At 37.6% G+C, this 13,537-nt stretch overlaps 1 protein-coding gene across 1 annotated transcript in view; it reads right to left on the bottom strand.

Moving 5' to 3' along the window:
- Nucleotides 1-13,537, bottom strand: part of nlgn3a (neuroligin 3a) — a 272,172-nt gene that overhangs the window by 154,636 nt on the left and 103,999 nt on the right. Inside the window, exon 4 of the mRNA XM_067391373.1 lies at nt 11,807-11,866. Within this exon, the coding sequence (XP_067247474.1) occupies nt 11,807-11,866 (60 nt within the window). The remainder of the gene's footprint in view (nt 1-11,806; nt 11,867-13,537) is intronic.

The raw sequence follows: 13,537 nt of genomic DNA, 5'->3' as shown, positions 1-13,537 counted from the left end.
CCCCCCACACAATCATCATGCTTTCAGGCCATTTCAAGTTTGATTTTGATGTAACATAAGGCGGTGATATCTAAGTGGATGAGCGGTTTACTTACTTTTAATTAGTCTTCCCATTAACGCCTTCTTTTTGTTCATTCAGACTCATGCTGCGTTCACACCATGCTATAATTACAGTACTCCCGAGATGACAACACGTGACGTTACATTTGGAAATGGTCGCGTCCTTGGACTGGAAATTATGCATTTCTATGGCACCACTATCAACGCATAAATGAATCTGCAGCGGTCAGGTAGCACAGCGGTCACATGGTACAAATAGGAGCTCATAGAAATCAACAAGTGGAAATCACATAATTGAACACACCTTAAAGGGTTAGTTCACCCAAAAATGAAAATAATGTAATTTATTATTCACCCTCATGTCGTTCCACACCCGTAAGACCTTCGTTCATCTTCAGAACACAAATTAAGATATTTTTGTTGAAATCTGATGGCTCAGTGAGGCCTGCATAGCCAGCAATGACATTTCCTCTCTCAAAATCCATTGTGATCGTGACACCATTAATGTATTAAAAACATATTTAAATCAGTTCATGTGAGTACAGTGGTTCAATATTAATATTATAAAGCGTCGAGAATATTTTTGGTGCGTCTTTCAGAGCGTTATGAATCTTTTTTACGAATCATGATCCGGATTGCGTGTCAAACCGCCAAACTGCTGAAATCACGTGACTTTGGCGCTCCGAAGCGCTGATTCAACACAAAAGATTCATAACGCTCCGAAGCTTCATGAAGCAGTGTTTTGAAATATAATGTAAGTCGTTATTTTGTTTTTTTGCCGCACCAAAAATACTCTCGTCGCTTTATAATATTAATATTAAACCACTGTACTCACATGAACTGATTTAAATATGTTTTTAGTACATTAATGGATCTTGAGAGAGGAAATGTCATTGCTGGCTATGCAGGCCTCACTGAGCCATCGGATTTCAACAAAAATATCTTAATTTGCGTTCCGAAGATTAACAAAGGTCTTACGGGTGTGGAACGACATAAGGGTGAGTAATTATTGACATTATTTTCATTTTTGGGTGAACTAACCCTTTAATGCTGCCTTCACATGCTATTGGAAATCTGATAATTCCCACTTCTGAAGTCGTCATTATGAGCTCATCGCATTCAAATGGGAGGGCATTCATGTGCAATTTTTTACTAGGAAACTCATATTTACAGTAATCTTGTTCGACTTCATGCGGCGCGGCAAAGATAAAAAAAGCAACACATTCTATGATGATAAGGACAACAGGTGTTAAGTGTTTTTTCTTGGAGATGTTCCTGTATTTAACCAAACTTTATATTGAATATTTGATATTCAAACAAAACACACTAAACATTAACAAAACTTAAGATTACACTATCTAGTAAATATATATTCTTATTTTAATCGCATCCACTTCTTCGGCTACAATTATCGCAAAAACCATGTGGTCTGCCATGAATGACGTTGGTTCAGCACACTACGGAAAGCTTGAAGCCTGCAACTGGTAGAGCTTGCCAGCCAGTGGTAGGCTAGTGTAGTTTATCTCGAAAAAGCCTATTAATTCCGAGAGCTTGTGAAGGCAGTATGATTTGCGAATGCGAAACATGAACGAAAAAAATAGGCGGGATTTATCGCGTGAACCAATCATAGCCAATTATAACCAATCACATCCAATCATAGTGCGATGGAGGAATTGCCTTCTCTCATGTGACTTTCCCTCATTCATTCTCAATTACCCCCCACTAATGCTGCCTTCAGGTGCTATTGGAAAAATTGATAATTCCCACTTCTGAGGTCGTGATTAGGAGCTACTCGCATTCAAGGTTTGAAATGGGAGGGCATTCATCTGTAATTTTACCAAGGAAACTCATGTTTAAGATAATTCCGAGAGCACGTGAAGGCTGCATATACCCACCACACACTTTTAGGGGGTCTATAACAAGTAAGTTGGGGGAGGCATGAGAGACACGGCACTGCCTCCTTTGCCTCCTCGGAGGAAACACCCCTACATAAGCGCTACATTACAAGTGTTCTGAGGCCAGAACCTAATGCCATTATTCACTAAAAATATTCCCCTCCACTGGAATTCAGGTAAAAACATGGGGCATTTAGACATTACGACAGGTTTGGCATTGTTGACACCAAATGCTATTGGTTCTCTTATAACGTAACCTCAAAAAATTTCTTTCATTTTAAAAGTAAATTAAAACGACTATTCCTAAAGACTGTATGACTTCAGAAGACATAGTGCACAAGTTATATGGGCTCGTTTTTGTAGCTTGACAGTACAAACCACCATTCACTTTTGTTATATGAAAAACAGAAGCTTGGACATTCTATTTCAAATCTCCTTTTGTGTTTCCTGAACGAAAGACTAATAGAGGTTCAGAAGAACATGAGGATGAGTAAATTATTTTTTTCAATTTTACCCAAACTATTCCTTTAAAATAAATCAGCTTTTATTATGCAGACATTTATCAATCAATCATTATTTTTTTTATATCATAATATCATTATATATTAATTACATAATATAAAAGAGAAAAAAAAGAACATAAGCTGACAAAACTGTCTCTCTACTGAGATGAAAGAGACACAAGCCTGCTGGGCTGAGACTCAAAATGCTGTATTGTATTAAAGGTTGCCATGGATACAGCAGATCAAAATTCAGAATCTTTGAGAAAGCCTAATCGCAAACACCACTCCAGTGCATTTGCCCCCGTTCACATTCAACCCCTCCTATTAAATATGCGCTTATTTGCATGTATGTGGTCACAGCAAATTACGACTTGCTTTTTTGTGCAAAACACCAATGTTATTTGCAATCACTGTTCCACTGTCTGCTTAATGTCTCCTTTACACGGTTAGAACGCATTCACACGTTACGCTCCTGATCTGATAGTACAAGCGAGAACTGATTTGTATAGAATTTTTTCCATTTCAGATCCACCAGCTGAAACATTTACGGTTACGTTTAAAGATTTATCTGGTATCTGAGAGAAGTATGATAAGACACTGCTTTGAAATGACAATTCTCTGTTGACACTTATTGTACGGAAGAAAGACAATGTATGGAGTGGCAAAAAGAGGGTGAGAGAGAGAAAAAATGCACAAGACTTCCTGCACAAGGGATGCACAGGATGAGATATAGAATGAAAAATTCAATTAGAAAACCAATACAAAGATTAGTCATGTCAATGTTATCAGTAACCTCTTTTGTTGATTCACATCATGTTGGAATGATGTACCATAAAAAAAAAACAATACTCTGCTAACTGATCTCTTCACTACCAAATATTCATATATAATGTCAAAATCAAAATCAAGTTAGTCCTTCAAAAGTCATATCCTGAGGAAAAAAGAAGAGAAATATTGGTTAAAATGCATTGAAAAGACACTTGCATTTCACAAACACATCATTTGAATAAACAGGAGGTGTGAAACTATAGAGCTTTAACTGAAATGTCAGCTTCATGAATGTACAGTAATGGTTGATATGTTCTTTGACATGGAAACATGATTCATTTGCCATTACACACACACAGGCTCACAAACGAATGCATACGTTTCATCTTCAAAAGAAGCGGGGCTCATGCATCCTTTATATAACCTCCATCAATCATCTCCAAGTGAACTAAAGAAGGTGAAGACCCCTGCTTCCTTAAAAATGAAACAACACTTAACCTTCTTCGCAAAGTCTTCTGCATCTCCATCAGAGTTGTGATTAGGGTGTTAAAATATGCTGGATGTCAGACCTGGGTGGCAATGCTCAGAATGTCTGTAAAGCTCAGGAGGAGGACGCGTCAAGCTATCTGTGAACCTTTCAAAATTCTCGATGGGCCACCTCTCAACGGCCTGTCACTCTAGAGGAACTGGACAGCGTGAGCACTGATAAGTGGCCCAGACTTGCACTGGCGCTGTAAAACATGGAAACTGTCAAACATTCTTATTGTGAGCACTGTATGAGCTCCCGAGCTGAGGTTTCGACTTTAGACCCCACCGCTGAGCTCATCACAGATAACATAAATGTTGAAGATCGACATTTCCAGGTCAAACTGAATATCTTTGAAACTATTAAGGAAAAAAAAAAAAAAATGAGCATGGCTCGGACTCTGCAGGAAAATACATAATACATAAACATGCAGCCTTTTTACCCTGTCTGAAGCAACCTAGACACTTATGTGTGTATGGTGTTTGCTCTTTCAAAACTTGCTACCACAATGCTAATGTTGTTAGCATATTGCTATGAAGTTGCTAAGGTATTCTGGGTCATTGCTTGGTGGCTACTTGGAGTTTTGCAGTCCACCCCAAAGTCTATTGCTGTGTCTGAAATCGCATATAGTTTGATGAAGAACTTTGTAACCGTTAAAAAAGTATGTTCTATTAAGCATAAATTGTGCGTAATGCTGTATTCACGCCACCGCGTAATTACCGAAATCTTGAGATGACAACACATTGTTATATTTAGAGCTGTTCACGTCCTCGACTGGGAATTATGCGTTTCTATGGCACCTACATGAATCTACAGTGGCCACATGGTGCAGGTGGGAGCTTTCAGAAAACTTCCAGCTTATAAACTGTGATTACGTGCTCTACGAGGGCATGGACACTTTTTACGAGCCAGAATCTTGTAGTTATAGTAATTACGATATGGCGTGAATGCACCTTAACACAACAACATACTACATCCTGAATGCTGTCAATGTCATGTGACCTATGACATCAGTCACGTTGCTTCACTGGCATTCAGAGGCTGCGATTAATTCCACCTTTAGACATACACTCGCGAATTTCCCTAAGTACTTATCCTCGTGGGAATCCCTGCTGCCATTTTGAAGTCTGTTCAACTACTACTCATACTACTCATTTCACATACTGCTTTTCGCAAACAGTATAGTAAGAAAGTCTGCATATTGGTATGTGGGTTATGGCGATACTGCGGTGTTTGCACCACAAGAGTTAATAGATTTGTTTTCAATACAAGTTTTAAAAACATATGTTGTCCAAAGTGAAATGCAAAAGGTGCATGTGGCAGTTCGTAGACTTTGATTTCAATGGTTCACCCTTAATCCAGATGGGGACGAGTGACCTTTGAAGAAGGTAAGATCTTGAGGATGGGCTGAAGTGTTTGTGCATTAAATATAATGGTACTAACACAGAGACAGGTGGTTTGATGTGCTCTTTGAAGTCCAGGCTCTAGCAATGAATGAGGAGGAGGGAGAGACCGAGAGAGAGTGAGAGAGAGAGAGAGAGAAAGAGGACGATGGGGGGGTGGGGGTTGTGTAGACGGTTTCCTCTGAAACCCACTGCACCACCATCAGACACCTCACACACTACTAACCAAAATCACTACTACACACACTCACACCTGCAAAGAGCTTATAATTATGCAAAAAAAAAAAAAAAAGAAAGATAGATAGAAAAGACCATATTCTCATTTGCATTATGAAGAAACTTCTAGGGTGTCTATGTTGCTTAATAGCCCAGGTCAAAAGAGTTCACCCTCAAGAGTGTAAAGGCCTGCTCTCAACAACACAAATGTTCGGCACAAAATTTGAAAAATGTAAGATTTAAGAGGAAATTTCACTCTCTGACAGTAGGTGGCGCTTATCATCATTCATTAACCATTTCAGTCATATCTGACTGTTGGTGATTCTATGGGCCATCTCTCACCAAACATGAGAGACTGTCCATGAATTTTCTTGGCAATGCTATTTTTTCCAGGGTAGGTCGCCCCAACCCTCCCCATTACATGGGTTGGGACTCACACACACCTATGGACAATTTATTGTCTCCAATTCACCTACATTGCATGTGTTTGGATTGTGGGGGTAACCGGAGCACCCAGAGAACATCCAAACTCCATACAATAAGGCCTCTTGGCTCAGACGTAGTCTCAGCCTCAGACGTCACTCCCACAGCCATTGGCTGAACGTCTAATGCATATGGCACACTTAACTGGAAACAATTCAGGATTTTCAGTCGTCATCTGGTTGGTTGAATTCTACAGCATTGAATTCTACAGAGATGTGTGTGTCGCGTTTTTTAACAGTCTACCTGGAAACAAATGCTGTGACTCCAAACCCCCTCGTGGAGTTCGTGGCTTCATTGTTGCAGTAAACTTGCACAACGATCTTGAATTAATAATTTATTAGATGCACGCCGGTCTGTTACTGTAGGGGCATCGACTTTACATTTTCATGCCATTAAACATGACGCGGAACAAAACAAACTATGATTGGTTGCGTTATATTTCAGTCAAATGTCCTCTTGGGCGGTCTTTGGCCAATGAAAGCTGCGATAGAGTCCAGACATTCTGCCGTCAGTTTGAAGGTCTGGCTATGCGAGACTAGCTCAGACGGGACTTGAACTGGGACCTTCTTGCTGTGAGGCAACGGTGCTACATAACTTACTGTTTCTGACATTTCTTGTCAGAGACAACATAGGAAGTGAAACAGTATTTACATATTTTCAAACAGCCATTCAGATTATTGTATCCACTATGACAGTGGTTGGCAACCTTATGGCACATGGAGGGATAATCACAGCGTTAGCACAGGTTCAAATCTTACACTTTATATTTTTTATAGCACTTAACTTAACTTAATAAAAACAAGCTGTCTGACTATGAGGAATGATTACCTTAAAATGTATGTCTGTATGCAAGTTCAAGGAACTTTATTTAAATTAAATACATTCACTTCTTTAGCTGTTGTCACTTGGCAGTAATTATCCCTCCTCAATGTTGGCACATGTTCCATAGGTTGGCAACCCCTGAGATTAGAACAACTTGCCGTAAAAATGCGCATTGGTAGTATGCGAATGTTTGTGTTGGTCTGAACAGCCATTAATGTTTATTGGATGATTTTTTTTTTGGTACCAAATATTCGCCTTGGTTGGAACAGGCCTTCAGTATATTTTTTGTTTGTTTGTTTTTTTAAACAAATGTATTATCTTTGTAAATCGTTGTCTATCATAAATTCAATCTCTTGGAAAACAAATATTACACCTCTCCAAGTTGCGTAATTTGAAGTATTACTCATGTCTGTAACACAAGTGATGCTAGTGAGTTATTTCAACTCATTAGCCAGCATATGCATTTAAGCCATAAATGTCTGCAGTCTGTTCCTTGAACTACTGGCACAAAAATTATACAACCAGGCATACACCCAGTTTGGCCATTTATTTAACCCATCCTGTGTGACAGTGGGTACCGAACTGTGTTTCCGAGTGAAATCCATCCTAACACCCCAGCATGTGGAGCTGGCTTGGCCACTGGCACCATCGGAAGAGTGCTGGCGTCTGGAAGAGTGAAGTGCTCTTTTGCCCAATTAGGGCACATGGATAAGCAAGCCAATCCAACGGTTATGTGCATCTATTTGTCAGCGGTGGGAAGACTATGACAGCAGACACATGAGACAAGGTATGTCTTCCTGTGGGAAGCACAATTTATTACTTCTGCCATGTTCTACATAACCAATTAGTTCCATGTGCCTAAATATACACCTACATAAGTACCAGTAACATAACAGTGTACCTTAATGAAAAACAGACTGGTAGGAGGTGTTATAGCTTTGCTTTGCAGCACCTGAGGTTGACTTAATTGCCAGTGATGCTCTACAGAAATGAAAGGCACTGCAGTATATTTGTGCCAAGCTTGATGCCTGAAATAAGGACCACCAGCTGAGAAATGATGCCAACAGCTTGCCAATTACATTATGTCATATAGGCCCAGTATATTTCAATGCTAAAGACAGACATCTGGGCTGAATCCCAAGTCACAGTGTATCCATTCTACAGGAAATCAGATTAGGATTGGTGCATCCCGAATCAAAGCGCATCAAGTTGCTTGGAATGTGTGTACCGTTTCAGGTGGAATTTGGAAATATACGTCCAAACACACTTTTACCTGTAGCAAGGTATGTGCATTTATCATGTTAACAAGGTGTTATTTTATGTCCCAATACCAATTTATTGACTTACTAGCATGCATTCTAGAAGCAGATGAATTGGGATTCAGTCAGAGTGAGCAGAAAGAGATGGAAAGATTCACACAGTTGCCTTAATTTGAGCCTAAAGGCTCCTGGCTGACCTGGTAAAGGGTTAAGTGTGTGGTGTTGATGTCTAGAAATGTTTGCCTAGGAAGGATGGCCTAGATTCACAATGATCCTTTGTAGCCAGAGAAGAGTAGAGGTTGTAAGGTGAACAATGTGCCATGATCACTAATACAATAATACACAAATATGCACTGGCAGCTCAATTGTAGATTCTGAGTCTGAGTATTGTTGCTTTGACTTGCGTGCCTTGTTAGACAAATGGGGCATACTGATATATAGTTGGCTCAAGTGGAATATCATTCCGGCGCTGTTCAAATGTCAAAACTCATTTGTAGCGCTCTTACATTTGATATCTTCAGTGGAGATAACCAAAATGCTTTAACAATGAAGTGAGGCTCAACTATTAACCAACCACGACCTTCCAATCTAGGGCAACTCGTTCAGCTCATTTGCCACTTTTGCCTGCTTTGTATTCTTGTTTTATTTTAATGTTCTGGCATGCTTCACAAGCCATGTTCCCTATTGTCACTGTTGACGCCATATCCCTGGGCCATTCAGAGTCAAGGAAAAACAGGCAGGCCATTGATGCAAGGTAATTGGCACCTCATGCAAAAACATGCCTTGGGCTAGATCACGGACACCTCGGTGGACTACATCTCAATCCAGAGCTGAATCCACATCCCACTGGGACTCTATAGCCATAAACCTAACCTCCAGACCAAGCGGAAAAGCCTCTGGAAGGACATGCTGCTTGACTGCTGGAGCCTAGTGGATTTTTCATGGAGAGCCGCCACATTTGCACAAGTCCGAAATTGGATTGTCTGAACCAGCCAATTGCAAAGGTAATGCAACCGCTTTGGATTGGAACTCCAAATCCTCCCGAGGGAAGCTTCTCTACATGTGGAGGGCTAAGACATGTGCATTACAAGGCCTTCGCCTCTACTGGTATTGAAGAAAGCACATCGATTAACACTGCTGTTAATACCCCTGACTGAGTCGCTTCAAACATGAGTTGCTTCAGTTTCCATTTCAGCCTTAGACACTGCTGTAAAGTACAACAGTAGAATGGCAAATGCGAAGCCATCTCACCTGTATTGTTGTAGCACCTGAACACGGTAAATGTGCCCAGCCAGACACAAACTTGGTCTAAACCAACAAAGGCACAGCAGGGGCGTACAACTAGACCATAACTCCAGCTCTGAACATGTCCCTCACCTATAAAATCTATTGTCAGTTTAGGAGCATAAAGGAACAACAATAACAGGCTTTGAGGTTCTGGGGTTTAAGCCTTTTGCAGTAACTGGGGAAGAATACTTTCCCTATTCTAATCTTGCCAGATATCCACTCTGAGCCCAGAATATCCCAAGATAAATGCTGAAATTGAACAATGCTCTTGCTGATTGGCAACTTCTCTTGCACGCATGCTTTTTCCTCCTCCATGGCTAATCCTCTTACCACAACTTGTCAGCCGCTCTCTCCTCATCTAAATCCATTCGCCTGTTTTAAAAATTGTGTTGTGATATCCCATGCTTGCCTCATATATGTGCCTCCATGTTGCTGAACACAGACAGCGTGAGCAAACCCTGCATGCTAGTATACATGGGATCCAAACGTTGAGACTATAATGAAAATATTTCAATTACCACTTCATGAAAAGATGTATTATGCACTGTATTATGGCCTTGAACTACTATACAGTAGTTATTACATGACTAGATGACACTCAATGGAATGAGGCGTCAATCATCAGTGATATAGCCGGCTTTATGTTGCATGCAGGTCAAGCACTGCACCTTGTAACTCAAGGTTCAAACAATTTCAACTTTGACACCATCTGCTGCAAACATGCCCTTATCCTTGAAAGTTATGGACAAAACTATGCAAGGTGCAAGCTTTAGATACAAGATTACTTGTGACAAGGATATATATGTTTTGTGCCGACCACAAAGTGTTTTGTGCTGTGAATTATTGACGGTATTGTTGGTATTTATACTGAATGTATTGTTGACACATACAGTTTTATATGTTTGGATATATGCTGGAATGTACCATATGGATGTATTGACAGCATCAAAAAGTAAAGTTATGTACAGTTTATCCACAAATTGATGTATTAATTACATATATAATTATAGTATAATATATATATATATATATATATATATATATATATATATATATATATATATATATATATATATATATATATATATATATAGTTGCGTTCCATATATATATATATATATATATATATATATATATATATATATATATATATATATATATATATATATACTACCAGTGTAATTACTCCAGTCTTCAGTGTCACATGATCCTTCAGAAATTATTCTAATATGATGATTTATTATCAATGTTGGAAACAGTTCTGCTGCTTAATATTATTTTATAACCTGTGATACTTTTTCAGGATTCTTTGATGAATAAAAAGTTTAAAAATATCAGCATTTATTTAAAATAGAAATCTTTTGTAACAATATACACTACTGTTCAAAAGTTTGGGGTCAGTAATTATTATTATTATTTTTTTTTTTGAAAGAAAGAAATTAATACTTTTATTCAGCATGGATGTGATAAATTGATAAAAAGTGATAGTAAAGATTTATATTGTTAGAAAATATTTATATTTTGAATAAATGCTGTTCTTTTTTACCTTTTATTCATCAATGAATCCTGAAAAAAGCATCACAGATTCCAAAAAAATATTAAGCAACACAAATGTTTCAAACATTGATAATAACTGAGTATCAAATCATCATATTAGAATGATTTCTGAAGAATCATGTGACACCAAAGACTGGAGTAATGATACTGAAAATTCAGCTTTGCATCACAGAAATAAATAATATTTTAAAATATATTAAAATAGAAAACCATAATTTTAAATTGTAATAATATTTCACAATATTATTATTTTTTTCTGTATTTATTATGAAATAAATGCAGCCTTAATGAGCATAAGAGACATTAAAAATAGTAATGCTTCTAATCTTTTGACCGGTAGTGTATATAATTAATTAATTCAGAAAAAGTTGAATGCGGCACAAAAATTAAATTACACTCAACATAATTAAACATATGTAAATGCATTACATTTTAAATGCTGCCAATACAGTATATTAATAACATATGTTTCAAACAGTTATTCTGCTTCATGTACAAAACCTATGAGTACTAATGGGATTACATTAATAGCCTAATTGAATTGAATGAAGTGTAAAGACATTTAGAATCCAAACTCTCAATAATTTAGCATATTATTGGGGTTGTATAAATAGATTTCAATATCCGATTATAAGGATGTTTTTCTTACTTTGGTACGATAAATAATTTTGGTACTATGTCAGGTCGTGAAGCAAAACCAGTTGAGAATCACTGCACTAATCAACACAATTATGCATCTGTAGCCTCTGATATACAACAGATGAAAGAAAAAATACAAAGCCACGCTGCACCAACCTACGCAATTCACTCTCCCTCTCAAAAATCTCCCTGACATGTTAAGTATTGATGTATTCACAACACTGTCATCCTCCACAGCCACACAAAGGACTTAGATGACTCTTTAGACCATGAGAGAAGATAAAAAGGTGCAAGAGGGAGGGCTGCATTCAAAGTACAGAAAACAGAAGCTTAAAAAAATAAATAAATTCCAAGACATGCAATTGTCTTTCGTCACCAAAGAGAATACCTTCATCTTCATCACCGTCGTTATCGGATAAATCCTCGCCCTGTTTTTTGGAATGGGTTCCTGTTAGTAAAGCAGGGAAAATACAGAGAAGCACAGGAAAATTCAAAATAGTATGATCATCAAGACAAGAAATGGACAAAAAACCTGAGCTGCTACATGCGATCAATATTAGACATTATTCATTAACTTACATTAACTGGCCAACAACACAAATCAATTAAATGTATAACATGATTGCTTATATACAGAATCAAGTTCACATAATGTGCATCGATTAGAACACAACCTAATAAGAGGTTAGAATTTTGGTGTACATTTGGTTTAATGTCTAAAAACATGACAGCAGAGCATTAAAATAATCGATCAGTTGCGTTCCACCCTCTTATTAAGTCTGTTCTTAATATACAAATCATATATACAGATTTTTTTCAAACATTGTAGTACAAAACAGTGAGTGCTGCAGAGTTTCATTAAAATAAATGACATACTTTTCAGAGGGTCAAGAGCTTAACACACTATAAATAAAAGCATTAAAAAGCATCAACACGACAAGCTACAATTTGTAATGATATAGAAAACTTCATTATGCTTCACTTCTGTCTGAATGTAGATTTGACTCTGCTTTTCAAAGCATAATCATTTCAACATTAGTGTTCATTTCAAATGAATGCTAGAGTAACTCTACCACCACAACACAGATGCAACTAATTACATCACATCACCAGTGTCATCAACAGTGTTTGTACAGATACAGTTAGATAATCAGCACATTTGTTGATCACATTTGTTGGTCCTGAACAACACTTGTGTCAAACTAACATAGCTATTATCAAAACCCTAACCCTAAAATCTGTTGGGTCAATTGCTGTTCCGGAAATGTGTCCTACTTGGCAAAATCCTGGTCACCCAGTGATTCATGTCTTAAATCATTTGAGAAAAGATCACAAAAGTGAGGTCAATCAAGTGCTTTTTATGAAAAATCTTAAAATGCATGTTTTTCTTTTAAAGGATTAGTTCATTTCAGATTTAAAATTTCCTGATAATTTACTCACCCCCATGTCATCCAAGATGTTTATGTCTTTCTTTCTTCAGTTGAAAAGAAATTAAGTTTTTTGTGGAAAACATTTCCAAGATTTTTCTCCATATAGTGGACTTCAATGGCTACCAAAGTGTTGAAAGTCCAAATTGCAGCTTCAAAGGGCTCTACAAGATCCCAGCCAAGGAATAAAGGTCTTATTTAGCAAAATGATCGGTTGTTTTCTAAAAAAAAAACAAAAAAGAAAATGTATATACCTTTTAACCATAAATGCCTGTCTTGCACTAGCTCTGCAATACGCCACATTACGTAATCATGTTGGAAAGGTCATGCATGACGTAGGTGGACGCAAGTGTTTACAAAGTGAACCTGCAAAAAATTAAGTCAAACGGCCTTCAAAAGGTAAAACAACGATGTTGGACAATTTTGAAGTTGGATGAGAACATGGGATGGAGATTTTCGCCCTACTGCGGTACTTCCACCTATACATCATGCGTGGCCTTTCCAACATGATTATGTAATGCGTGGCGCATCGCGGAGCAGTGCAAGATGTGCATTTGTGGTAAAAAGTATATCTATCTATCTATCTATCTATCTATCTATCTATCTATCTATCTATCTATCTATCTATCTATCTATCTATCTATCTATCTATCTATCTATCTATATATATATATATATATATAAAGACCCTT

The sequence above is a fragment of the Chanodichthys erythropterus genome, chromosome 1, assembly GCF_024489055.1.
Source record: "Chanodichthys erythropterus isolate Z2021 chromosome 1, ASM2448905v1, whole genome shotgun sequence".
Taxonomy (NCBI): Eukaryota; Metazoa; Chordata; class Actinopteri; order Cypriniformes; family Xenocyprididae; genus Chanodichthys; species Chanodichthys erythropterus.
The sequence above is the reverse complement of the archived record's forward strand: the minus strand, read 5'-3'. Positions and strand labels throughout refer to the sequence as shown.